This window comes from Triticum aestivum, chromosome 1A (genome assembly GCF_018294505.1).
Source record: "Triticum aestivum cultivar Chinese Spring chromosome 1A, IWGSC CS RefSeq v2.1, whole genome shotgun sequence".
NCBI classification, from domain to species: domain Eukaryota; kingdom Viridiplantae; phylum Streptophyta; class Magnoliopsida; order Poales; family Poaceae; genus Triticum; species Triticum aestivum.
The window spans coordinates 372,474,562-372,499,822 of record NC_057794.1 but is presented as its reverse complement, the minus strand read 5'-3'; the positions used below and the strand labels follow the sequence as shown (position 1 = coordinate 372,499,822).

At 44.7% G+C, this 25,261-nt stretch overlaps 3 protein-coding genes across 6 annotated transcripts; 1 reads left to right on the top strand and 2 right to left on the bottom strand.

Annotated features, from left to right (window-relative positions):
• Nucleotides 1–1,076: 1,076 nt before the first annotated feature.
• On the bottom strand, nucleotides 1,077–5,489 carry LOC123051666 (uncharacterized). The gene is made up of 3 exons (XM_044474629.1): nucleotides 5,355–5,489; nucleotides 2,891–4,738; nucleotides 1,077–1,949 (listed from the first exon to the last, which is right to left on the bottom strand). The coding sequence occupies exons 2-3, from the start codon at nucleotides 4,727–4,729 to the stop codon at nucleotides 1,626–1,628; spliced, it is 2,163 nt and encodes a 720-aa protein (XP_044330564.1). The 5' UTR covers nucleotides 4,730–4,738; nucleotides 5,355–5,489; the 3' UTR covers nucleotides 1,077–1,625.
• Nucleotides 5,490–7,060: 1,571 nt separating this feature from the next.
• LOC123132359 (pectin acetylesterase 9) lies at nucleotides 7,061–10,340 on the top strand. 4 transcript variants are annotated; one of them, XM_044552167.1, is made up of 12 exons: nucleotides 7,076–7,418; nucleotides 7,554–7,766; nucleotides 8,258–8,337; nucleotides 8,460–8,546; nucleotides 8,719–8,843; nucleotides 8,930–8,990; nucleotides 9,094–9,150; nucleotides 9,249–9,326; nucleotides 9,402–9,507; nucleotides 9,606–9,751; nucleotides 9,839–9,949; nucleotides 10,055–10,340. In XM_044552167.1, the coding sequence occupies exons 1-12, from the start codon at nucleotides 7,280–7,282 to the stop codon at nucleotides 10,064–10,066; spliced, it is 1,215 nt and encodes a 404-aa protein (XP_044408102.1). In that variant the 5' UTR covers nucleotides 7,076–7,279; the 3' UTR covers nucleotides 10,067–10,340. The 4 variants fall into 4 exon arrangements, 1 of the variants encoding a protein (XP_044408102.1); XR_006464704.1 differs by lacking the exon at nucleotides 10,055–10,340 and having other exon boundaries at nucleotides 7,061–7,418; nucleotides 9,440–9,507; XR_006464738.1 differs by lacking the exons at nucleotides 9,606–9,751; nucleotides 9,839–9,949; nucleotides 10,055–10,340 and having other exon boundaries at nucleotides 7,061–7,418; nucleotides 8,719–8,841; nucleotides 9,440–9,452.
• Nucleotides 10,341–12,059: 1,719 nt separating this feature from the next.
• LOC123132272 (uncharacterized) lies at nucleotides 12,060–13,604 on the bottom strand. The gene has a single exon (XM_044552089.1). It carries the CDS (start codon nucleotides 13,529–13,531, stop codon nucleotides 12,335–12,337), a length of 1,197 nt encoding a protein of 398 aa, XP_044408024.1. The 5' UTR covers nucleotides 13,532–13,604; the 3' UTR covers nucleotides 12,060–12,334.
• Nucleotides 13,605–25,261: the final 11,657 nt, after the last annotated feature.

Below are 25,261 nucleotides of genomic sequence, written 5' to 3'. Positions count from 1 at the left end.
TGATCATTGCTATGGTCAAGTGACATAGAGTCTTCCGAGTGGAACGTTTCTAGTTGAGTGGATGATGGTATGTATCCCTTGAATGATTCTGACTTTAGGGTGATGTCCTAGGGGAGGGTGTCTAGGTCAGGCGTATGACCCTACTCTAGGTACATAGCTTCGTCAGTAATAACTAAGACCAGTTGGTTTCTCTTAATGGAAATCGGAGGGGTGACCCTTGTTAAAAAAAATCCTTTTCCAGCCATATAAAAAAATTATAAGTATATAGCCCGCAAAAAAAAGTATATACACATCCATGTCAAAAGAAAATTTAGAAATATTTGGTTCTTCAAAAATCCGGCCCACTAGAGCCTGGGATCCAAAAGTTTTTTCAAAGTAAAGTATAAGTTTCTCTTCTAGATTTTCGACTACTATTTTTTGTGCTAGAGCGAGTAATTCCAGCTCTACATGAGATGAAAACAAAGTGAATACTCCCTCCGTCTAAAAATATTTGTCATCAAAATAGACAGAAAGAAATGTATCTAGAATTAAAATACATCTTCTTTTATCCATTTTAATGACAAGTATTTTCAGACGGAGGGAGTAGTAATTAGTAAATGTGGCAACAGCAAGAAGCACGGTGGATATCTGAGTCACATGACACTCACAGAATACACACAGAAAATGGCCTAGGGATGGGTCCAAACCCTGCTCCTGCCAGCTGATAACCCATCTTTGCCTGCACTCTGCAGGTGCAGGTGAGCAGATGACAGCCACATTTTGCAGATACAACCTCATCAAAGCCACAAGTTCGGCAGCTCAGCCTCCTCGTGCTTACAAGAAAAGTCAGGCTGAGATCAAAATTCAACATGTCTACGCTATACATCTTGACAACTTTGAGCATATTTACAAAGGGTCCAGATTGTCTGCATGACCCTACTAGGATGGCGGGCTAGCACCCAAGATTTGACTGAACAAATGTCAATCTTCTGCATTTGTGCAAGCTCCTTCCTATATGGTGCAGTAAAAAGGAAGAAAAAAACAGCAAGCACCTACAACTTGAACTTGCAGCAGATGCACCAAGACACCAACCAATATACAGAAACTGAACACTGAAACTACATACGCGCGTTTTGGTCATGATATATGTTGCCAATTCCATGTAGTTCAAAAGCATGCACAAGTTCAAAATTGCTGGAGGGAAGCAATGGATTATTCAGGTACATGCTGAAGGAACAATATTTGCTTCTACCTGTACTAATGTTAGCATGTGTGTATATGACCTTGAGGCTGCAGTCCAAAAGGAGAGCGACGTTGTATACAAGAGCAGTGGTCAAGATCCGGTACATCTATCTTCTTGACGCCTGGAAGAAGGTATGTCCTACAAAACTTTCTTCTCTTGAGAATTGCAACAGCTGTTATGGCCTTCCTAATCCTAGCTTGCTAATACAAAAGGCTACTGCTAGAAAACTACATGATGCTTGCATCTTTATGAACAGCTGCATGATGCTTCTATCCTTATGGACAAGACAACTAGCCCTCCTGTGAAAAGGAAAACAAGATAAAAATTCCTTTTTGATCTTAGAAAACAAAAAGAGCATGATCAACCCCAATGTTGAACGATGAACATGATGGCAAAAATACTGCTATACTCTTCCCATGGGTGAGAACGGAGGGCCATTGACCACCGGAGTTTTTCCTTTCCTCCTCTTCACTTTCTTCTTCTCTTTTCCTGTTACTGATCCTATTAACTGCTTCACTTCTTCTTTGAGGAGCATTTTCATTGAACTGGAATACAGCTTGTGCTTGAATTTCTCTATACCAATGGTTGGAGAAGCTTCAGAACAGTGAAGCAAAGATATGCAGACTGAGAATGCCTGCAGCGCCGACAATCGTGCATGGAAATCCACTGAGAACTCTCCTTTCCCATCGACTTTCATGGAAAGGGCAGGGAGAACTTCCTGGTTACCCTGCTTCAACAGTTGGAGTACACAAATGAAATACTACATTTAGTTGAATATGATGGTAACTAGTGCATCTGTCAAAAAGAAGTTTTAACTAGTGCATTGTTGTTGAAATCATAGTTTTTAAGGCGGTAAGGCGACCTAAGGCGCTGGGGGGGCGCCTTATCGCCTAGGCGACGCCTAAGCGCCTAAGGCGGACGCCTAAGCGCCTAAGGCGGGCATATTTGTAAGGCGCTGGGGGGCGCCTTATCGCCTAAGCGTCGCCTAAGCGTCCAAGGCGGGACGCCTTAAAAACAATGGTTGAAATACTAGCGCCTCTTTGATTCATAGGATTCTAAAAGCGTGGGAATAGGAAAAACATAGAATTGAAATACTAGGGCCTACAGGATTTTGTTTGTTTGATTGCATCATAGGAAAAACAAAGGATTCTTTTGAAGAGGTTTGAGTGGATGCTAGAAATCCTATGGGAAGTAGTACAAAGAAATCGTTAGGAAAAACTCCTGTGGGATTCAATCCTACGAATCAAATAACTAATATAGGAAAAATTCCTAAGGATTCTAATCCTCCAAAGTTTCTACGAAAATCCTTTAAATCAAAAGAGCCCTACATTTAGTTGAAATGCATTGTTGTTTGCTTCAACAGCTGAATTACACAAATGAAATATTACATTTAGTTGAATATAATGTTAACTAGTGCATTCGTCAAAAAGAAGTTTTAATTAGTGCAACTGTTAATTAGCGCAAGTATAACTAAAACGGGGATATAGCTTTTAAGTGGGAAACAAGCAACAGTGCATTTCAATTATCATATAGGAAAATTTCTTTTGATCTGCTAATGAAGTTGGGGGGAATCATATTTTGAACCAATTTAATTATTACTCACTGTGAGTAAATGCAGACAGGTGGTAATAATCAAACACGAGATGTGTCTCAACATACAAAATATACCTTAACAAATAGCTCCATGGGATGCTTGCTTTCATTCATCACAGAATCGACCCAATAACTATCATATGCATTTTCAAGGACAACGATTGGGCAAGACATGTCCCATCCACCGCAGTCACACCTTCCCCCACTCTTTAGACGGTTAAGTAACGGTGATGGACTGGTCTCATCATCCCTTGGTAACCCGTGTGCTCCGCCTGCTGTAACCACTTTAACTGTACCTGGTGATGATCCAGTTTTCAATTCGAGGGACCGGGTTTGATGAAACGGCACTTGGACTACAACAGCTGCAACCTCCAAATGAGGATGAAGATCTTCTTGGGACCAAAGACAAGATACCGATGCATCTGAGTTATTCCTTGCAGTATTTTGCCGCTCCATCTGATTATTTCTCTCTAGAGACTCCCTAGAGATTGAATTCTTAACAACATTGCAGAATGGTGGTTGAGTGGAATCTGGACGCTGAACTCTATCAACAGCAGAGCTCCGTCGTGCATGAGCAATGTCATACAAAACAAACTCGCTAGTGGCTGAGTTATTTAAAATACCATCTTCTTCAACTTCAGAGTACAGATAGGAAGACACATGCATCTGGCCAACAATTGGAGGCAGCCACCCATGCCTATCCTTGGAGGTCCTTCCCACGGTACTTGATCGCTTGCCAACACTATGGAAAGTGTAAATCCAATTCAGTTCGTTCCCGGATTTCCAAGTGCTAGCGTAAATGGATTCTTCTGGACCCTTGGTACAGAACTCAAAACCAAAAGCGCCATTGTCATGATCCAGTTTAAGAACAGCATGCAAATGAGTCGGCGATGAAGTAACTGTGATAGGCCGGGCTTCCCCACTCATCTGGCATTTAGGTGTGGGAGTTTGGTCAGATCTTGAGATACCACTCAACAAAGATTTGCGCAGTGCACTATCTTTTCCTCTAACTGGTGGATTACCACATTTTGCATCTTCCATTACCATGTGGGAGGGATTCCTCAGAGATTTGGACTTCATGAAAGGATCCAAAATTTTCTTAAACGCACTAGATCGAGCTTTTTTGTTGCCATCGACACCATGAACACTTTCTGATGGACATGTAGCATCAAAAACGCCCACCTTAGCTGACAAGGACTTGGGGAGATTACTCACTGAATCTATTGTGCCATGGTTACTCCTATCAGGATGAAGGCCAACAGGAGGTTGGCAATTTGACATTGTACCTTTGCTACTGCTGCTTTCTAGCAAATGAGGAGCAGCACTTGCGGCAGGACACGTGGCATTGTCTTCTTTGAGCGATAACCCCGGGAACCTGTCTCTTACATCATCCTTTAACAAATTGCAGTCCTTGCGTGGCCTTCCAAGCCTCAAGTTGTCACTGGGAACCTCACGCGATGAAATATCCACAAGCTCCCTGGCATCTTGATTAAATCCACGAGTTATGTTCATAGAAGACCTCAACTTGCATGAACCGCTCCGTTGCGGAACCAAGTAAGCTCCACTTGTGCTAGGCTGAGAGGACGAATCGACGGTCCCAAATGACATAAACGCATCTCTTTCATGTATAGAGTCTAATTTCCTCCTCCCCTCTTGGAGTTTCCTTAGTCTGCTGACATCACTGGAGCTCTGGTACATAGAACCACGACTATGAATGATGCTATCTTCTGGGTTCTCCTCACGGCGTCTTGAAGGCAGACTCTTGCAATGAAAATTTGGGAACCGGTTGAGGTGCATTTCGCCTGAGTTTCTATCCGGGCATTTCAGTTGTGCTGCCCTGCTAGGACTCTCTGTTTCCTCATCAATTGGTTCCATGGTTTCCTTAGCTACACTGGGCCGAGAACGGTTCCCCATGTAGGAAACCTGCATTAAAACCATAATACAGTGCTCGCATCAGAAGAGAGAAAAGATGACAGTAGCATCAGCTTTTATCCAAAAAAAAAAAACATAACCATAGTTTGTATCAGGTTTGGCAGAGGGAACCATTTTACAAGCTTAAAACTACGCCCATCCTATGCATCAAATCCGTCCAAGAAAAATAGGTCATATCCATTTCCAAAAGAAGGAAGAGTTTCCATTCGTTCACATACTACTTCAATACCTAGGTTTCAAGAGGAACAGCACAACACTAAAATAACAAAAAACAAATCTAAATCTACTCTCGGATCACACAGCACATTATCACTGAATCAGCTAAACCATTCGAGGAAAGGATGAACCCTCGCAGATGGGAATCGAATCCCAGGACGAGGTCAGCAGAAAAGGAACCCCTCTCCTCCCATCTGCACCAAATCCGAGCCGCACTTCTTGAAGAAACGCATCGGCAAACCTGCTCGCCATTAGTTCCTCCTAAAAAGTCCAACCTTGCGGCCAAGTCCCGCAGCCCAAATCTACAGCCAGCCGCCGCCGCGGCCGCAAGCGTCGCAGAGGACCGCCGTATGAATCAACCGGAAAGGGATCGAGAAATGCCATTACTCACCTTGGAGCGGAGCCGACGGGGAGCAGACCGGCGCGGCAGAAGAGGCAGTGGACTTTACTGGTCCGTCAGTCCTCGCGCATCTGTCTCGTGTGAGTGAGGGAAATATTCTTGGCGGCTCACGAAAATGAAACGGAGATTCCCAAATCTTATTTTGCGCCTTCGCCGCTAGGGACGATTGTGAAATAGATAGAGGTAGGGGGACTAGAGCGTAAAGAGCGATCCGCGGCGGAGCTTCGGCGTTCTGGGCTGCTCCGCTGGGCCGGTGGCACACATCTTGTAGGCCTGTGTCAGACCAGCCCGAGGTCTCTGTGGCGGCAAAAGGTCCATGTACCATCTCTTCTATCTACTCCCTCCGTCTCAAAATAAATGTCTCGACTTTAATGCAACTTGTTCTCAAGAAAAAAATAATACAACTTTGTAAGACGAAGAGAGTGTATACAATAAGTGTTTCGACTTTAATATTAAATTTGATATAAAGTTGAGACACTTATTTTAAGAGGAAGAGAATGTATACAAACATAAATGTTGCTAAAATAAATACCAATATAAAATTTCTCAAAAAACTATATACCAATATAAGTAAAACAAGTTACGGAGATTCAACAAATCTCATCCAAATCTAAAAAAAAACAGATCTCATAGTATCTATCCAATAGTCTATGTTGCTCCAGTGTTTAGCGTTACTCCTGTTTTGCACAAAACACATTTAGCACCCTTAATGATTAATATTCTCTGTATTTTTTAATAATAAGTACTTAAAAAAGAATAGCGTTCCTTTTTTTCCAGACGGAGTGTTTCGTCCAACCTTTCATCCTTTTTCTGAGCATCATTTCATAAAAATCATCGTAATTGTCACATATTTACCTGACTTGCCAAATAAACTTGTCTTTTCTTTGGAAGCCAATAAATGATTGCAAAAAAATCATAAAATATATTTAGATAAGTATAACATGGAGAGAATTTTGGCAAACATTTATTTACACAATCACACTAATATGTGCAGATAAATTGCGGGATAACGTACTAAAATATTTATATCGCGATGAAACGCATGCAATTATCATCATATCTAATACCAACATCAACATTAGCCAAAGAATTATACCCTAACTACTATTGATTTCCTGATACCGCTTATTGTGAAGGATATGACTATTAGTTAAATAAAGTCACCGAAGTTCAAAAATATTACTTCCTTCATCCTAAATTTTTTGTCTTAGATTAGTATCTAGACAAATCTAAGACAAGAGTTTATTTTGGGATGGAGAGAGTAGTTTATATCTTGCCTAATATTATACTCCCTTCGTTCCTAAATATAACTCTTTTTAGAGATTTCATTACAAACTACATACGGATGTATATAGACATATTTTCGAGTGTAGATTCACTCATTTTGCTTTGTATGTAGTCATAATAAAATCTCTAAAAACATTTATATTTAGAGACAGAGGTAGTAATAAATATAATTAATATCTTGTCTAATATTAACGGACATTGCACGCACACAATTGATAGGAAAATCAACCATTCCACCCCGACGAACGCCGATGAGATCATCCGCACCCATCGTCATCTGGTGCATTCTGGCCGTCGCCGTTGCCATCTCGCCATCCAACCTCTACATATACAGACACGGTGACATGCACAGCGCACACGAAGCCATCATAAAGCATCTAATCTCTTCTCCCCTAATTTTAAATGGGGGGTGAAGAATGCTTTGTGATTTGTGAATGACACATGTCATCCATCAGGATGGGTCTCGCGTGAAACCTGGTCTCATGGAATTTTTTTGCACATCCCTGGACTGGCTGGAGGCGCCAGACACGGACAGTCCAGGTCCCGCAAGTTTCTTCCTCCTACCGCGCCTCCTCTCCCCCCGTCCTTGATATCTCTTCCCAGTGCGTGCCGTGCCGCGGTCGACCAACATGGACCGGCGGCGGCTCTGGACGTGGGCAGCTGCCGTCGTCGTCGCTGCTGCTGCTGCGGCTGCGGCGGCGGCGGGCCATGAGAAGAGGCTGGTGGTGGGCATGACTCTCGTCCCGGGCGCCGCGTCCACGGGGGCAGGCAAGTCCGCGACGCCTTTAATCAATCCTCTTTTCTTTCCCCTGCGTTCATCCGGCCGCACATTGCCCTGCTCTGCCTAAAAGCATACGGGGATGCCAACTAATGGTGCGCGTGTGAACTGCCGTTCGATTGCAGTGTGCCTCGACGGGAGCCCGCCGGCGTACCACCTCCACCGCGGCTCCGGCGCGGGCGCCCGCGGCTGGCTGCTCCAGTTCGAGGGCGGCGGCTGGTGCAACGACGCGCCGTCCTGCGCCGCACGAGCCGGCACGCGGCGAGGCTCCACCCGGCTCATGAGCAAGCTCGAGGTCTTCTCCGGCGTGCTCAGCAACGATCCGGCCAGGAACCCAGGTACCGCAATCGTCTTGCTGGTTCTCTTCAGTTACAGCTCCCTTTCAGTTTCTTCAGCAGAAACGCGCTGTTTCATAATACTTTTTGCAAGCAACGAACACGGGTTTGATTAATTGGAGAGACATTTTCCCCGTGCATTCTTTGATTTCCTCGTACGTACGTACGTACCTTTTACGCCAAGTCGTCGATGATGATCAGCACAGCAGAGCACATGCATGTCTCCGTTCATGCATGGTGATGGTGGTACTGTCTTGTGCTTTTGCAAAAAGGTTGCGGCCAGTCAACAATCACCATAATCCGGTAGGTAGCGCCAACAGTTTCGCTTTAACACATCCAGGCCCATGGCGAATTCAAGCTCATGGTCCTACAAGGGTGATGATGAACCCCACATCTGCATCAGGCCACTGCCACAACTTCTGGTCAAAGGAATTCAGAGTTTCAGATCAGTTCTCGTCACTACTAAAGATTTTTCTTTTTGACAATTCGAGCAGATTTTTACAACTGGAATCGGGTGAAGCTGCGGTACTGCGACGGCGGATCCTTCGCGGGCGATTCGGAGTTCACAAATGGCGTACGTACTCTTAAAAAGTTAAAATCATATTGTGAACTGCATATGTAAACGAGTTGCTGCTCGCATTCAACTGAACTCCGTTTGCTCACTATTTGTACTGTTTGTCGCCCCGACATATGCAGTCTTCAGTCATCTACATGAGAGGTCAGAGGATATGGGATGCTATCATCGCCGATCTCCTCACCAAAGGCCTCGCCAAAGCCAAAAAGGTTTCTGCAGATCTCATCAGCACTAGTCTATATACTTTCTGCGTGTTTTTCACTAATGCTAGGCTTTTACTTAGTGGTGGAGTTTCAGTTAGTAGCACAAATCACTCTACAAGACATGTAGTTGTGTAATTGTTAAGTCGATCATGGTTTTGAGCAAATCTGAATCCAACAGGTGCTGCTCTCAGGATGCTCAGCAGGAGGCCTAGCTACATTCTTCCACTGCGACGACCTCGGGGAGCTTCTCGGGGGCGTCGCCACAGTGAAATGCATGAGCGACGCGGGGTTTTTCCTTGATGTGTAACGCTGGAACTAATCGATCAATGAGTTTACTTTTGGAAGGTTGAGCTTTTGGTCAAATGTGTTAAACTTATGTCATTTTTCAGGGATGACATTTCCGGCAACAACAGCATTAGACCTTTCTTTAGCAGCCTAGTTGCTCTGCAGGTTATTTGCATCAGTAAACCTTCTCTTACACACTGATTTGGCTTAAGATATTTGAGAGTTTTTTCAAGTATGTTTTGATTTTATTTTCTTAATTTTGATGTAGGGAGCTGAGAAGAATTTGAACAAAGACTGTCTAAATTCAACACTCAGTCCTTATCTGGTCAGATCTCTTTTCGTTCCTACTATCCTTTCAGAGCATTGAACCACATTATGGGCACTTGAGTTTTACTGATCATACTTTCCACCCCTCCTGTGCAGTGTTTTTTCCCTCAATATGCACTTCAAAACATTAAAACCCCATATTTCATCTTAAATTCAGCGTACGATGTATATCAGGTAATGGAATACGTTGTACCAGTCAATATTTTTCACCAGCTGACCACTAGTAAAAATATTATCAATTTTTGGCAGTTCCATCACATCTTTGTGCCTCCTTCGTCTGATCCTAGGGGTCACTGGAGTCGCTGTAAGGCGGACCCCAGTGCATGCAGCACATCACAAATTGCAACTCTCCAAGGTTACAATCAGTGCTTTATACAAATCTTCGCTACATGTATCAAACGAGCGGGTGTAAAGTTCTTCATTGAGTTACTGTCTTGAGGAATTTGTCTGCAGGCCTAAGAAGTGCAATGTTAACAGCACTCAAACCGTTTGAAGGTGAGCCGGAGATGGGCATGTTCATCAATTCTTGCTTTGCACATTGCCAGAGCGAGCTGCAGGACACATGGTTTGCGCCGAATTCCCCAACACTGGACAATGAGGTACTAATAATTGATGAGGTTAAGTTGTATGCTTGTGGCCTTTTAGTGATGCATGGTGTTTTCATGAAAATCATTTTGGAGTTTCAGACAATTGCAGAGCTAGTCGGTGATTGGTACTTTGAAAGGGGTGCTGCCCAAGAAATCGACTGCGCATATCCCTGCGACTCAACTTGTCACAACATTATACCATCTAATCAGGTAAGTTAATGGGAAATGCAAGTGCACATGCAAGGGTGGGTGTTTGAGTTTGGGGTCTATCTATGCAGGGTATATCTGTTCATATTTTCCCATGATATTTTGCAGGTCGGCATCTAGTGGATACAATGTGTTGTGTAGGTTGGTTCATAGTGTTCTTCAACTCAATACAAGAAATATTGGCAAAATTTTACAGTGTATTGCTAAGTTCATCATATATACTACAAATATATAGAAGAAATAGCTTGGATGCCCAGCATGGAGGTATCATGTTTCGGGTTCAAATCCATCATTTCCATGTCTCTACATTTGCTTTCTTTGGTCCATTTTCTTTAAAAATCATTCTTTGATATTGGGACTGTCTATTTAACAGTTGACTGAATTTCAATCGGTATTCATCTTTTTTTAGCCAATCATAAACCAACAACTGTATGCATTTGTTCCCCGTGTATGCCAGCGATTCAACTCTTTTTTTGAGAGAGAAATGTAAATATTTCACATGCACTCCCTCCGTCCGAAAATACTTGTCCTAGAAATGGATAAAATGGATGAATCTATAACTAAAATAAGTCTAGATACAACCATTTCTAGGACAAGTATTTCCGAACGGAAGGAGCATGTATGTATGTATGTATGTCAAAACCTGCCAAAAACTACTTAGCGGGTTTTAAAATTCTTGATGGATTGAACTGGACCCTGGTTGATTGCAATACGGCCTATACCCAAGAAGGGCTGCCAAGAAAAGCAAAGCATGCAGAGGACAAATAGGCCTGTACCAACACCTGAGAACACAAAAAAGAGCAATAAAAAGCCCAAGAAGAATAGCTGGTGGAAGAACCGAAAATCAACAAGAAAATAACAAATTCCATAACATATTCTAACATTAGAGCAAGGGAGGGCCTTGGCCCCCCACCCCCTTTTCCTTATTTAGTAAATATACATAGTATTCAGACACATATATCACATGCTTTTTTAGACAAATTTTACCAATGGTTCGTGCCGTTCTAGATGTGTTGTTTGCTTGGCCACATGGGACACTGGAAAAGGATCTAGTCTTGAGGATCAGCGGACAGTGGGTTATCAATCACCACTGTCTGATGAATGAGCCCAAAGGGCCAGAGGTTATGCCCACCACTCTGGTCAGGTCAGTGTACAGGATGTGAATATAACAAAGGCAGAGTCATCTGTTTTCATCTTTGACAGAACCCAGTTCAAGTTATTACAAATTCAATCATAAATACGAGTTCATCTTTAGTACTATTGCGGATACACCTGATATCAAGTTTTATGACTACAGACCAGCCGATCCAATCAAGAACTAACAGTATGTTTCACCGTTTAATCTAGTTACGGAGTAAAATATCACCGACCCAAACACCCAACTGTTTGATGCACTCCATCAGGGGGAATCACTCTACTTCAAACATCCCAGCTGATTTAAAAGTGCATCAATTTAAATAATTGTAGGGAGTATTTAGGCAGAAATGTCACATGATTATTTAGATTTTTACCAATGATTCTAAAATTCCGTCAATTTAAATACCATTATGGCAATTATAGTAAAGAAAACAGTTAATGGATATGGCCTACCATTCTTCTGCGATGATATAAATAGGGGATTTAGGTGTTTCGGAAATGAGAACAAAGCCGATTCCAATCAAAACAGGAAAGACTCCATCAAACTAAGGATCCTATGTTATTACATTGTAAGTGCACCTCTTTGGTTCTTAAAATGATAGGACTAGGAAATTGGATTTCATGGCACATGCCATTGTTGTTGTTGTGAAATTTTGCATGATTTGGGCTGAATGGAATTTTTTTCCTTTAAAATTGCAAGTAAAGTGGAGTATAAGAAAACTGTCTATGGTTTGACCCGCAAAAACAGACAAAAAAAACTGTCTATGGTTTACAATTCTCCACTCCAAGCAAGCTACACATGAAAACTTCCTAGGAAATATAATCCTCTATTTTGAAGGAAAAGGTATAATCCTCTAAAATATTTCCTTCAAAAAGAAATATAATCCTCTAAAATTAGAATGATATATTATGAATCAAAGCTGAAAATGAATTATGAAAAAATTCACCGTTTCGTGTATATGGCCACGCATCGCACCCCGGTATGGTGCAATCAACATTTGTCGATAAATGATTGCTTACGTTTATATATTGCTGGTTGCATCGCAACACGTTTGAATCATATAGGAACAGGATGCAGAACCAGAGCTTTCAGATATCTGCAACTTTTAGGACTACTATTTTCTTCAGACAAAACGAACAGAAATAAGATGCAGCTTTCACAGAACCCATGGTTCTACACTAGTATATCTTAGTCCAGTAATTGATGTTCAAACCAGCCTACCAAAAGCAAGAAATTCATGTTCCAACTAGCTAGGCCTGCGATGCAAACATAGCCCTTTCATCCGGATCGATGGCCGGGAAGAACCAGAACGAGTCACCAGCGGTGAACTCGCCTTGCCGGTGGTGCATCTTCTTCTTCAGCACCAGCTTATCATCCGAGCCTTCATCCACCCACGATTCCGCCCAGAACCACGCGAGCCCAACGCCACAACCGCCCACGTCAACGAGACTCAACGACGGCTGGTGCGCGAACAACAGCATGCCAGGCGGCCGGCCCGACGCCGCCGGCACAGAGGCCGAGCACCCGCGGCCCAAAAGCAGGACACGGTCCCCGCGCACGCGGTCCTGCGTCCACACCTTCTTGTCCCAGTCCAGCCTGAAGAGCGCGACGCGCGCGTTGTGCTCGTCCGCGAGCACGAGGTGGACGTGCCGGAGCGACTCCACGAGGTAGTGGCGCATGCTGCTCTCGCCGAACGGGAGCTGGCACGCCGTGTTCCGGCGCTCCACCTTGGGCTCCGGGTCCGCGAGGTCCGCGCGCCAGACCTTCCTCCTGCCGTCGACCAGGTACACCATGGCGCCGACGGTGACCATGTCGCTGGCGGCCGGGTCGTAGCGGAACCCCGGGGCGTGCAGGGTGAGCCACCCCTGGTCCTGCTGGCCGGGGTGGCAGTAGGCGACGAGCCTGTCCGTGGCGAGGATGAGGAAGCACGCCCGGCGGTCAGCCGGCGACGACGTGAGCGCGGCGTGGAATCGCCCTTCGGCGTTCTTCTCCTTGAACGGCCAGGACAGGACCAGCCGCGCGCCGGCGACCGGGTTGGCGAGGACGAGGCGGCGCGGCGCGTCCAGGGAGACGAACACGAGCCACCCGCAGGCGGAGGACGCGACGCAGCGATGGTAGCCCTCCCCCGGGACATCGTACGCGTAGGGCCGCCCCCCGGGGATGTCGTAGAACTGGCGGCGCACGTTGGCCGGCGCGGGCGCGGACTGCGAGGCGGAGGCCGGCTCCGGGAGCATGAGCCACGGGAAGGGCGGCGGGCGGCGGCCGAGGCGGCGGGAGAAGAAGCGCCACGCGCGGCAGACGAGGCGGAGGCGGAGGTGGTCGGCGAAGGTGATGTAGGGGGCCACCGAGGCGAAGATGCGGTCGCCGGGGAGGACCCCCCTAGGGTTTTTCCCCGGATCGCGAGGCGCCGCCGCCATCGCCCGGCGTCGTCGAGGCGAGCGACCCATGCAACGCAAGAGGCGGGCCGGTTGGCTGGTTGGTTGGCTCGATCGATCGATCGATTGGTCTCCGGGAAGCGCACGCGCCGCAACGATTTATGTATGATCTGGCGCCGCAATGCCCATAAATGCATCGGATTTATTTCGTCAGATTTGGGCTTGTTTAAAGAAAATCTTACTAGTATTGATCCAGAATATTTACCAGTTAATGCATCCTATCGCCTGCCGCGTCTTCAGCTTCAGCTTTCGGTTCCCAGTGATTGATGCCATAATTTGATTTAAATCTCTGCAATTCGTAGTAGCAAAACATAGGGGGAAACCAATTATGAGCGTTTTCGGTTCTCATTTGCGTCCAAAACATTGCTCGCGACCCGTTAGCTCTGATGCCATCCAACGGCTGAGCGTCCTCCTTTCATTGAAACAGGGGTAATGTTACATAACCCCGATAAACGATGATCATACTGATTTGGTGAGCTATGCCCCACCAACAATTCAAAATTTTGCTTGAAGAGTTGCTACATATTCGTTAACTACATGGCAAAACAAACATTTGAGAGGGTTGGAGGTTTCAAGCACATGTCCAGTTTATGATTTGGAACCAGAGAATGCTTTTCATGCATTATGTAGATGATCTATGGTTGTGTCTTTGTGGTTGAAAATGTCTGAAGTATGGAGATTACATGTGCTTTTGTTGATGTCCAACATACAGTTAGAGCATGGCTTCTTTGGTCCTTGAACCTTTTGGTTCGTATTGATAGGCTGGTGACTGTTTAGGCATGATCGAAATGAAGTGGTGCATGAAAAACCCGCGCCACCACTATAAATATCACAAACGTTCTTATTTAGCTACCTCGAGTCACTGACTGCGGTGAAGTTAAACTCTACAACCGATCCTATTAAAGGAGCGGTAATCTTTTTTGATCACCACCCTGAATCCTCACATGCGTCCGCACACAAGGAACCTCTTGTGATTAAACATGATGATAGTCCCAAATGGTACCTACCAGTGAAAGGTTGCCTGAAGTTGAATGTAATGGAGCTTTTGTCTTGGAAGGAACTACGGGAGCAGGTATGGTTATGAGGAACAACTCTGGAGGAATGGTGTCTTCAGTTTACAAACAATTATTCTTGTGTCGTAAGGCTCTTGAAGATGAACGTTGTGCTTGTATGGGGGGTTATCTTTTGCTCTTCAGAGATGTGACTCCCCAATTACAATTGAATTTGATTCCTTACCAGTTGTGAAGATGATCCAAGCACGTAAGTGGATAGATTGGTCTACGCCTCTCTCGCCAAGGTGATCAAGCATCTCATCACTATTGCAGGATGCTGCTAACGCGACACTACGACCGGAGACCCTTCGAGAAACTGTGTGCGATGCAATAATCGCAAACGGTGCTGTACGAAAACCATCAGAAATGTTGCAAAACGTTTGCAATGAATGATACATCAAACACGGTTCAGATCATAGTTGCGTGTGCGATGAGGGGCATACGGTTGATCTGTACGAACTGTTTGCAATGAGACAGAACAACAGAAATGGGCAGCCAGATCAAGGTGTGTGCGATATACGGCATACAGTTCACTCCGATGAACCGTTTGCGATGAGTGAGGTGAACACAAACGATTCGGCGTAACAAAGATGTGTGTGATACCCGACAAACAGGTCGGTAATCGAAATTGTGTGCGATCATTATAGACAACCCATACGATCTTTTTTTTTTGTGAATTGTGTGCTCGTCAGGGCACACAGTTCAACAAACCAACCCGTTGGCGATAATGTAGAAGATCTCTGTCGAATACATATTACTAACCGTCTGCGATGAGATTGACAGGATAAACAGAGATATATACAGTCTGCTTAATTTAGTCCTTCTTCTTCTTGTTGTTCTTGTTGGATGGCCCCACGACATCGTCTTGGAAAGGATGCTTCTTGCTGCTGACCGTTGGCTTTTCGTCACCGCCGCCGTCGTCATCGTCGTTGCTGTCGTCGTCGTCCTCCTCCTTGTTCGACCATTCCTCCTCATCATCATCGTTGTCCTCCGACGACTCCTCGTCCGTCTGGTTGTCGTCAGACGACTCCGGAGGCGGCGTCCCTTCCATGAATCGGATATAATCAAGGTCTGGGCTCGACGCCGGACTCATGGAAGACGAGCAGGATGATTCCGATGTTGACCTATCATCGGGCGCCAGACTGCTGGCCGAACTATCGTCCTCGCTATCGCTCGACATGGCTGTAGAGTGTGTGTGCCAGTGTGTAGCGCGGCCTACCGGGGACGATGAAGATGGTGGAGACTTAAGCGGGGTATGTAGAGAAGAGGAACTCCCAATTGAAGCGGGGTTTGACATATTATCTAACCGCTGATATAATCAACCGTAATTATTTGTATCCAGTCGCTCCAAATTCCCGGTGTTGCGCATGACTCCTATTGGCTATTTGGCTGGTTTCCTTTTTCGGGACAAAAACAAGGAACGAGTTTTGGGATTATGCACCGGTACCGATACGAATGGAGTAGGACATTTGGCAAGCAATACAATGAGCTCTTCTTATTGATAAAGCCAGTAATAATCAAACTAGAAAGGAAAAGAAAAAAGACAAAGAAAAATATCTACACAAATCTTCGCGTAACATCAATGGCATATATAGGACCTAGATGTGCATTACTTAGAGCACATCTAGATGTGCTTTAGCAATAATGTCAAACAAAACCCGTAATCATCATTGCAAACAACGCATAGAACATGGCTAATGCGACAACCACAACTACACATGCTAGTTCCTTCTTGTCTCTTGCTTTCATCTATTGCTTCATCGTACTGATTGTACATTCCAGATCATTTAGTTTCTTCTCCAGCTTTACGTTATCTTCTGCGAGCTTGGTGATAACACTCCGATCCCTGCCATGCCATTCTTCATCCAGCCAGTTAACAAAGGCACAAGCCTCATATCCCTGCCAAATTTGGATGAGCGGTGGCATTAACTGAAGTAAAATGATAAACTTAATTAGCACTAACATCTAAGGGGCAACTGAGAAACCGCCTGCCAATGTCGAATCCCTCCGTGCATACACGTCGAGCGGGAGTGTACCCGTGCACACAACTCAGCTTTTGGTACTTCTCGGTGGCGCAAAACTCGGAGTCGAACTCGTGTTGCGGGAGTCTGGAGTCAAGCTCCGGATCCGGCGGTAGATCGCTTTCCTAGGGGGGGTCATTCAGGACAGATTCAGCAAGGAGCCATACTTTGGACATGGTAGAAAAGATTGGGCTAGATTGGAACTTGACATGACGATTCGGATCCATAGTACACCTACCTTCTGATGACCTTAGGCAAGTGCTCGCGGTGACCGCTGTCGTGGCGGTGATACGAGCAGGAGTAGCCGCACCAAAACCATCAGCACCACTCGCCTGCATTCCCCCAATGTCAGCGCCACGCGAGGGAATTTGGAGGCTATGTAGGGATTTGGGGGGAAATGGGGAAACTGTGGAGATAAGCTAACGGTCGGGAACTACTAATGGCACTATATATATGTTGTATATATATGACACACTGTTTGTACATGTTGTTTGTGTTAGGTATTACAACGTCACACACGTTTTTCGCACCAAACCGTGTGAGAAGACAACGTAGGTTAGACACGGCTGCCGTTACATAACCGTATGTGATGTACTACCCTGTCCATTGAGTTACGGTGAGATACCGTGTAAACAGCCGCTCCACGGATATCCATAAAAAAACAGCCGCTCTGCATATAGAGATGGCGGCAGGGGCCTAGGCAACGGCTACCAGAGAAGAGGTCAATCCTCGGTCGGTGGGCGGTGGCGGTGTCATAGGAGGTCAATCCTCGTTTTACGGCGGGAGATAGGAGGAGCTCAACCATCAAGGTCAGCGGTGGCGTGATTCGAGCACATCCATCTCGGTCAATGGCGGGATAGTGGAGGTCGAACTTCAGGCAGCAACCGCACTAAGGTTTGCTCCTCGACTCTGTTGTCTCGGCGTGCCGCCGTACCGCGCTTGTTTGTCTGCTGGGTGGAGGTCGCTGCACGGCTAGTAATTAAGGTATCCTTTTCGTGAGTGGCTACATTTAGGTATTCAATTCCTAAGTGTAGTGTTTGTTGGAAATATGCCCTAGAGGCAATAATAAATTAGTTATTATTATATTTCCTTGTTCATGATAATCGTTTATTATCCATGCTAGAATTGTATTGATAGGAAACTCAGATACATGTGTGGATACATAGACAACACCATGTCCCTAGTAAGCCTCTAGTTGACTAGCTCATTGATCAATAGATGGTTACGATTTCCTGACCATGGACATTGGATGTCATTGATAACGGGGTCACATCATTTGAAGAATGATGTGATGGACAAGACCCAATCCTAAGCATAGCACAAGATCGTGTAGTTCGCATGCTAAAGCTTTTCTAATGTCAAGTATCATTTCCTTAGACCATGAGATTGTGCAACTCCCGGATACCGTAGGAATACTTTGGGTGTGCCAAACGTCACAACGTAACTGGGTGGCTATAAAGGTGCACTACGGGTATCTCCGAAAGTGTCTGTTGGGTTGGCACGAATCGAGACTGGGATTTGTCACTCCATGTGACGGAGAGGTATCTCTGGGCCCACTCGGTAGGACATCATCATAATGTGCACAATGTGATCAAGGAGTTGATCACGGGATGATGTTTTACGGAACGAGTAAAGAGACTTGCCGGTAACGAGATTGAACAAGGTATCGGGATACTGACGATCGAATCTAGGGCAAGTACAATACCGCTAGACAAAGGGAATTGTATACGGGATTGATCGAATCCTCGACATCGTGGTTCATCCGATGAGATCATCGTGGAACATGTGGGAGCTAACATGGGTATCCAGATCCCACTGTTGGTTATTGACCGGAGAGTTATCTCGGTCATGTCTGCATGGTTCCCGAACCCGTAGGGTCTACGCACTTAAGGTTCGATGACGCTAGGGTTATAGGGAAAGTATGTACGCGGTTACCGAATGTTGTTCGGAGTCCCGGATGAGATCCCGGACGTCACGAGGAGTTCCGTAATGGTCCGGAGGTAAAGATTGATATATAGGAAGTATGGTTTTGGCCACCGGAAGTGTTCCGGGCATCACCGGTAGTGTACCGGGACCACCGGAGGGGTCCGAGGGTCCACCAGGTGGGGCCACCAGCCCCGGAGGCCTACATGGGCCAATAGTGGGAAGGGACCAGCCCCTAGGTGGGCTGGGGCGCCTCCCACCAAGGCCCAAGGCGCCTCCAAGAGGGGAAGGGGGCAAACCCTAGGGCAGGTGGGCCCTAAGGCCCACCCCAGGTGCGCCTCCCCCTCTCCCCCTTGTGGCCGCCACACAGATGGGATCTGGGGGCTGCCGCCACCCCTAGGGAGGGAACCCTAGGTGGGGGCACAGCCCCTCCCCTTCCCCTATATATACTTGAGGTATTGGGGGCTGCAACACACATGAGATCCTCTCCCTCTTGGCGCAGCCCTACCTCTCTACCTCCTCGTCTCTCGTAGTGCTTGGCGAAGCCCTGCTGGAGTCCCGCGCTCCTCCACCACCACCACGCCGTCGTGCTGCTGCTGGATGGAGTCTTCCCCAACCTCTCCTTCTCCCCTTGCTAGATCAAGGCATAGGAGACGTCACCGGGCTGTACGTGTGTTGAACACGAAGGTGCCGTCCGTTCGGCACTAGGATCATCGGTGATTTGGATCACGACGAGTACGACTCCATCAACCCCGTTCACTTGAACGCTTCCGCTTAGCGATCTACAAGGGTATGTAGATGGACTCTCCTTCCCTCGTTGCTAGATTACTCCATAGATTGATCTTGGTGATGCGTAGAAAATTTTGAATTTCTGCTATGTTCCCCAAGAGTGGTATCAGAGCTAGGTCTATGTGTAGTTTCTGTGCACGAGTAGAACACAAAGCAGTTGTGGGCGTTGATTTTGTCAATTTACTTGCCGTTACTAGTCTTATCTTGATTCGGCGGCATCATGGGATGAAGCGGCCTGGACCGACCTTACACGTACTCTTACGTGAGACTGGTTCCACCGACTGACATGCACCAGTTGCATAAGGTGGCTAGTGGGTGTCTGTCTCTCCCACTTTAGTCAGATCGGATTCGATGAAAAGGGTCCTTATGAAGGGTAAATAGCAATTGGCATATCATGTTGTGGTTTTTGCGTAGGTAAGAAACGTTCTTGCTAGAAACCCATAGCAGCCACGTAAAACATGCAAACAACAATTAGAGGACGTCTAACTTGTTTTTGCAGGGTATGCTATGTGATGTGATATGGCCAAGAAGAATGTGATGAATGATATGTGATGTATGAGATTGATCATGTTCTTGTAATAGGAATCACGACTTGCATGTCGATGAGTATGACAACTGGCAGGAGCCATAGGAGTTGTCTTTATTTATTGTATGACCTGCGTGTCATTGAACAACGCCATGTAATTACTTTACTTTATTGCTAACCGGTAGCCATAGTAGTAGAAGTAATAAGTTGTCGAGACAACTTCATGGAGACACAATGATGGAGATCATGATGATGGAGATCATGGTGTCATGCCGGTGACGATGATGATCATGGAGCCCCGAAGATGGAGATCAAAAGGAGCAATATGATATTGGCCATATCATGTCACTATTTGATTGCATGTGATGTTTATCATGTTTTTGCATCTTATTTGCTTAGAACGACGGTAGTAAATAAGATGATCCCTCATTAAAATTTCAAGAAAGTGTTCTCCCTAACTGTGCACCGTTGCGAAAGTTCGTCATTTCGAAGCACCACGTGATGATCGGGTGTGATAGATTCTTACGTTCGAATACAACGGGTGTTGACGAGCCTAGCATGTACAGACATGGCCTCGGAACACATGCGAAACACTTAGGTTAACTTGACGAGCCTAGCATGTACAGACATGGCCTCGGAACACAAGAGACTGAAAGGTCGAGCATGAGTCGTATGGTAGGTACGATCAACATGAAGATGTTCACCGATGATGACTAGTCCGTCTCACGTGATGATCGGACACGACTTAGTTGACTCGGATCATGTAATCACTTAGATGACTAGAGGGATGTCTATCTGAGTGGGAGTTCATAAGATGAACTTAATTATCATGAACATAGTCAAAAGGTCTTCACAAATTATGTCGTAGCTCGCGCTTCAGTTCTACTGTTTAGATATGTTCCTAGAGAAAAATTAGTTGAAAGTTGATAGTGGCAATTATGCAGATAGTAGAAGGCTTATGTCCTTAATGCACCGCTCAGTGTGCTGAACCTCGAACATAGTCTGTGGATGTTGCGAACATCTGACATACACGTTTTGATGACTACATGATAGTTCAGTGCGTAATGCTAAATGGTTTAGAATTGAGGCACCAAAGACGTTTTTGAAACATCACAGAACATATGAGATGTTCCAAGGACTGAAATTGGGATTTCAGGCTCGTGCCCACGTCAAGAGGTATAAGACCTCCGACGATTTTCTTAGCCCGCAAACTAAGGGAGAAAAGCTCAATTGTTGAGCTTGTGCTCAGATTGTCTGAGTACAACAATCATTTGAATCGAGTGGGAGTTGATCTTCCAGATGAGATTGTGATGTTTCTCCGAAGTCATTACCACCAAGCTGCTAGAGCTTCATGATGAACTATAATATATCAGGGACATAAATGATGATCCTTGAGATATTCGCGATGTTTGACACCACAAAAGTAGAAATCAAGAAGGAGCATCAATTGTTAATGGTTGGTGAAACCACTAGTTTCAAGAAGGGCAAGGGCAAAAAGGGATACTTCATGAAACGGAAAATCAGCTGCTGCTCTAGTGAAGAAACCCAAGGTTGAACCCAAACCCGAGACTAAGTGCTTCTGTAATAAGGGGAACAGCCACTGGAGCAGAATTACCCTAGATACTTGGTAGATGAGAAGGCTGGCAAGGTCGATAGAAGTATATTGGATATACATTGTGTTAATGTGTACTTTACTAGTACTCCTAGTAGCACCATGGTATTAGATACCTGTTCGGTTGCTAAATGTTAGTAAACTTGAAATAAAAGGCTGCGGAGTAAACAGAGACTAGCTAAAGGTGAGCTGGCAATATGTGTTGGAAGTTTTTCCAAGCTTGATGTGATCAAGCATCGCACGCTCCCTCTACCATTGAGATTGGTGTTTGCGTTGAGCATAGACATGATTGGATTATGTCTATCGCAATACGGTTATTCATTTAAGGAGAATAATGGTTACTTTGTTTATTTGAATAATACCTTCAATGGTCTTGCACCTAAAATGAATGGTTTATTGAATCTCGATCGTAGTGATACACATGATCATGCCAAAAGATATAAGATAGTAATGATAGTACCACCTACTTGTGGCACTGCCACATAAGTCATATCGGTATAAAACGCATGAAGAAGCTCCATGTTGATGGATCTTTGGGCTCACTCGTTTTGAAAAGTTTGAGACATGCGAACCATGTCTATTGGTGTATATGCATGAAGAAACTCCATGCAAATGGACCGTTTGGACTCACTTGATTTTGAATCACTTGAGACATGCAAATCATACCACATGGGCAAGATGACTGAAAGCCTCGTTTTCAGTAAAATGGAACTAGAAAGCAACTTGTTGGAAGTAATACATTTTGATGTGTGCAGTCCAATGAGTGCTGAGGCATGTAGTGGATATCGTTATGTTCTTACTTCACAGATGATTTGAGTAGATGTTGAGTATATTTACTTGATGAATCACGAGTCTGAATTATTGAAAGGTTCAAGTAATTTCAGGGTGAAGTTGAAAGATCGTCGTGACAAGAGGATAAAAGATCTATGATATGATCATAGAGATGAATATCTGAATTACGAGTTTGGCACAGAATTAAGACATTGTGGAAATTGTTTCACAACTAATACAGCCTGGAACACCATAGTGTGATGGTGTGTCCGAACATCATAACTGCACCCTATTGGATATGATGCATACCATGATGTCTCTTATCGAATTACCACGATAGTTTATGGGTTAGGCATTAGAGACAACCACATTCACTTTAAATAGGGAACCACGTAATTCCAATGAGATGACACCGTATGTATTATGGTTTAGAGAAACCTAAGCTGTCATTTCTTAAAAGTTTGGGGCTGTGACGCTTATGTGAAAAAGTTTCAGGCTGATAAGCTTGAACCCAAAGCGGATAAATGCATCTTCATAGGACACCCAAAACAGTTGGGTATACCTCATGTCTCAGATCCGAAAGCAATAAGGGATTGTTTCTAGAATCGGGTCCTTTCTCGAGGAAAAGTTTCTCTCGAAAGAATTGAGTGGGAGGATGGTGGAGACTTGATGAGGTTATTGAACCGTCTCTTCAACTAGTGTGTGGCAGGGCACAGGGAGTTGTTCCTGTGGCACCTACACCAATTGAAGTGGAAGCTTATGATAGTGATCATGAAACTTCAGATCAAGTCACTACCAAACCTCGTGGGATGACAAGGATGCGTACTACTTCAGAGTGGTACGTAATCCTGTCTTGGAAGTCTTGTTGCTAGACAACAATGAGCTATGGAGAAGCGATGATGGGCCCGGATTCCGATAAATGGCTCGAGGCCATAAAATCCAAGAGAGGATCCATGTATGAAAACAAAGTGTAGACTTTGGCAGAACGGCTCGATGGTCATAAGGTTGTTGAGTACAGATGGATTTTAAAAGGAAGACGGACAATGATGGTAAATGTCACCATTAAGAAAGCTCGACTTGTCGTTAAGATGTTTCCCGACAAGTTCAAGGAGTTGACTACGGTGAGACTTTCTCACTCGTAGCGATGCTAAGAGTCCGTTGAAATTATATTAGCAGTCACTGCATTATTTATGAAATCTTGCAGATAGGATGTCAAAAACATTGTTTCCTCACGATTTTTTTGAGGAAAGGTTGTATGTGATACAACCAGAAGGTTTTAACAATCCTGAAAGATGCTAACAAGTATGCAAAGCTCTAGCAATCCTTCTAAGGGCTGGAGTAAGCATCTCGGAGTTGGAATATACGCTTTGATGATTATCAAAGATTTTGGGTTTATACAAAGTTTATGAGAAACTTGTATTTCCAAAGAAGTGAGTGGGAGCACTATAGAATTTCTGATGAGTATATGTTGTTAACATATTGTTGATCGGAAATGATGTAGAATTTCTGGAAAGCATGCAGAGTTATTTGAAAAGTGTTTTTCAATTGAAAACCTGGATTAGGCTACTTGAGTATTGAGCATTAAGATCTATAAGGATAGATCAAAACGCTTAATAGTACTTTCAAATGAATACATACCGTGACAAGATTTTGAAGGAGTTCAAAATGGATCGGCAAAGAAGGAGTTCTCGGCTGTGTTATAAGGTGTGAACATTGAGTAAGACTCAAAACCTGACCGCGGCAGAATAGAGAGAAAGGACGAAGGTCGTCCCCTATGCTTTAGACGTAGGCTCTACAGTATGCTATGCTGTGTACCGCACCTGAAGTGTGCCTTGCCATGAGTCAGTCAAGGGGTACAAGAGTGATCCAAGAATGGATCATAGGACAGCGGTCAAAGTTATCTTTAGTAACTAGTGGACTAAGGAATTTTCTCGATTATGGAGGTGGTAAAAGAGTTTGTCGTAAAGGGTTACGTCGATGCAAACTTTGACACTAATCCAGATTATTCTGAGTAGTAAACTGGATTCGTATAGTAGAACAATTATTTGGAATAGCTCCAAATAGAACGTGGTAGCTGCATCTAGGAGATGACATAGAGATTTGTAAAGCACACACGGATCTGAAAGGTTCAGACCCGTTGACTATAACCTCTCTCACAAGCATAACATGATCAAACCCAAAACTCTTTGGGTGTTAGTCACATGGGGATGTGACCTTGAGTGTTAATCACATATCGATGTGAACTGGATTATTGACTCTAGTGCAAGTGGGAGACTATTGGAAATATGCCCTAGAGGCAATAATAAATTAGTTATTATTATATTTCCTTGTTCATGATAATCGTTTATTATCCATGCTAGAATTGTATTGATAGGAAACTCAGATACATGTGTGGATACATAGACAACACCATGTCCCTAGTAAGCCTCTAGTTGACTAGCTCGTTGATCAATAGATGGTTACGGTTTCCTGACCATGGACATTGGATGTCATTGATAACGGGGTCACATCATTAGAAGAATGATGTGATGGACAAGACCCAATCCTAAGCATAGCACAAGATCGTGTAGTTCGCATGCTAAAGCTTTTCTAATGTCAAGTATCATTTCCTTAGACCATGAGATTGTGCAACTCCCGGATACCGTAGGAATACTTTGGGTGTGCCAAACGTCACAACGTAACTGGGTGGCTATAAAGGTGCACTACGGGTATCTCCGAAAGTGTCTGTTGGGTTGGCACGAATCGAGACTGGGATTTGTCACTCCATGTGACGGAGAGGTATCTCTGGGCCCACTCGGTAGGACATCATCATAATGTGCACAATGTGATCAAGGAGTTGATCACGGGATGATGTTTTACGGAACGAGTAAAGAGACTTGCCGGTAACGAGATTGAACAAGGTATCGGGATACTGACGATCGAATCTAGGGCAAGTACAATACCGCTAGACAAAGGGAATTGTATACGGGATTGATCGAATCCTCGACATCGTGGTTCATCCGATGAGATCATTGTGGAACATGTGGGAGCCAACATGGGTATCCAGAT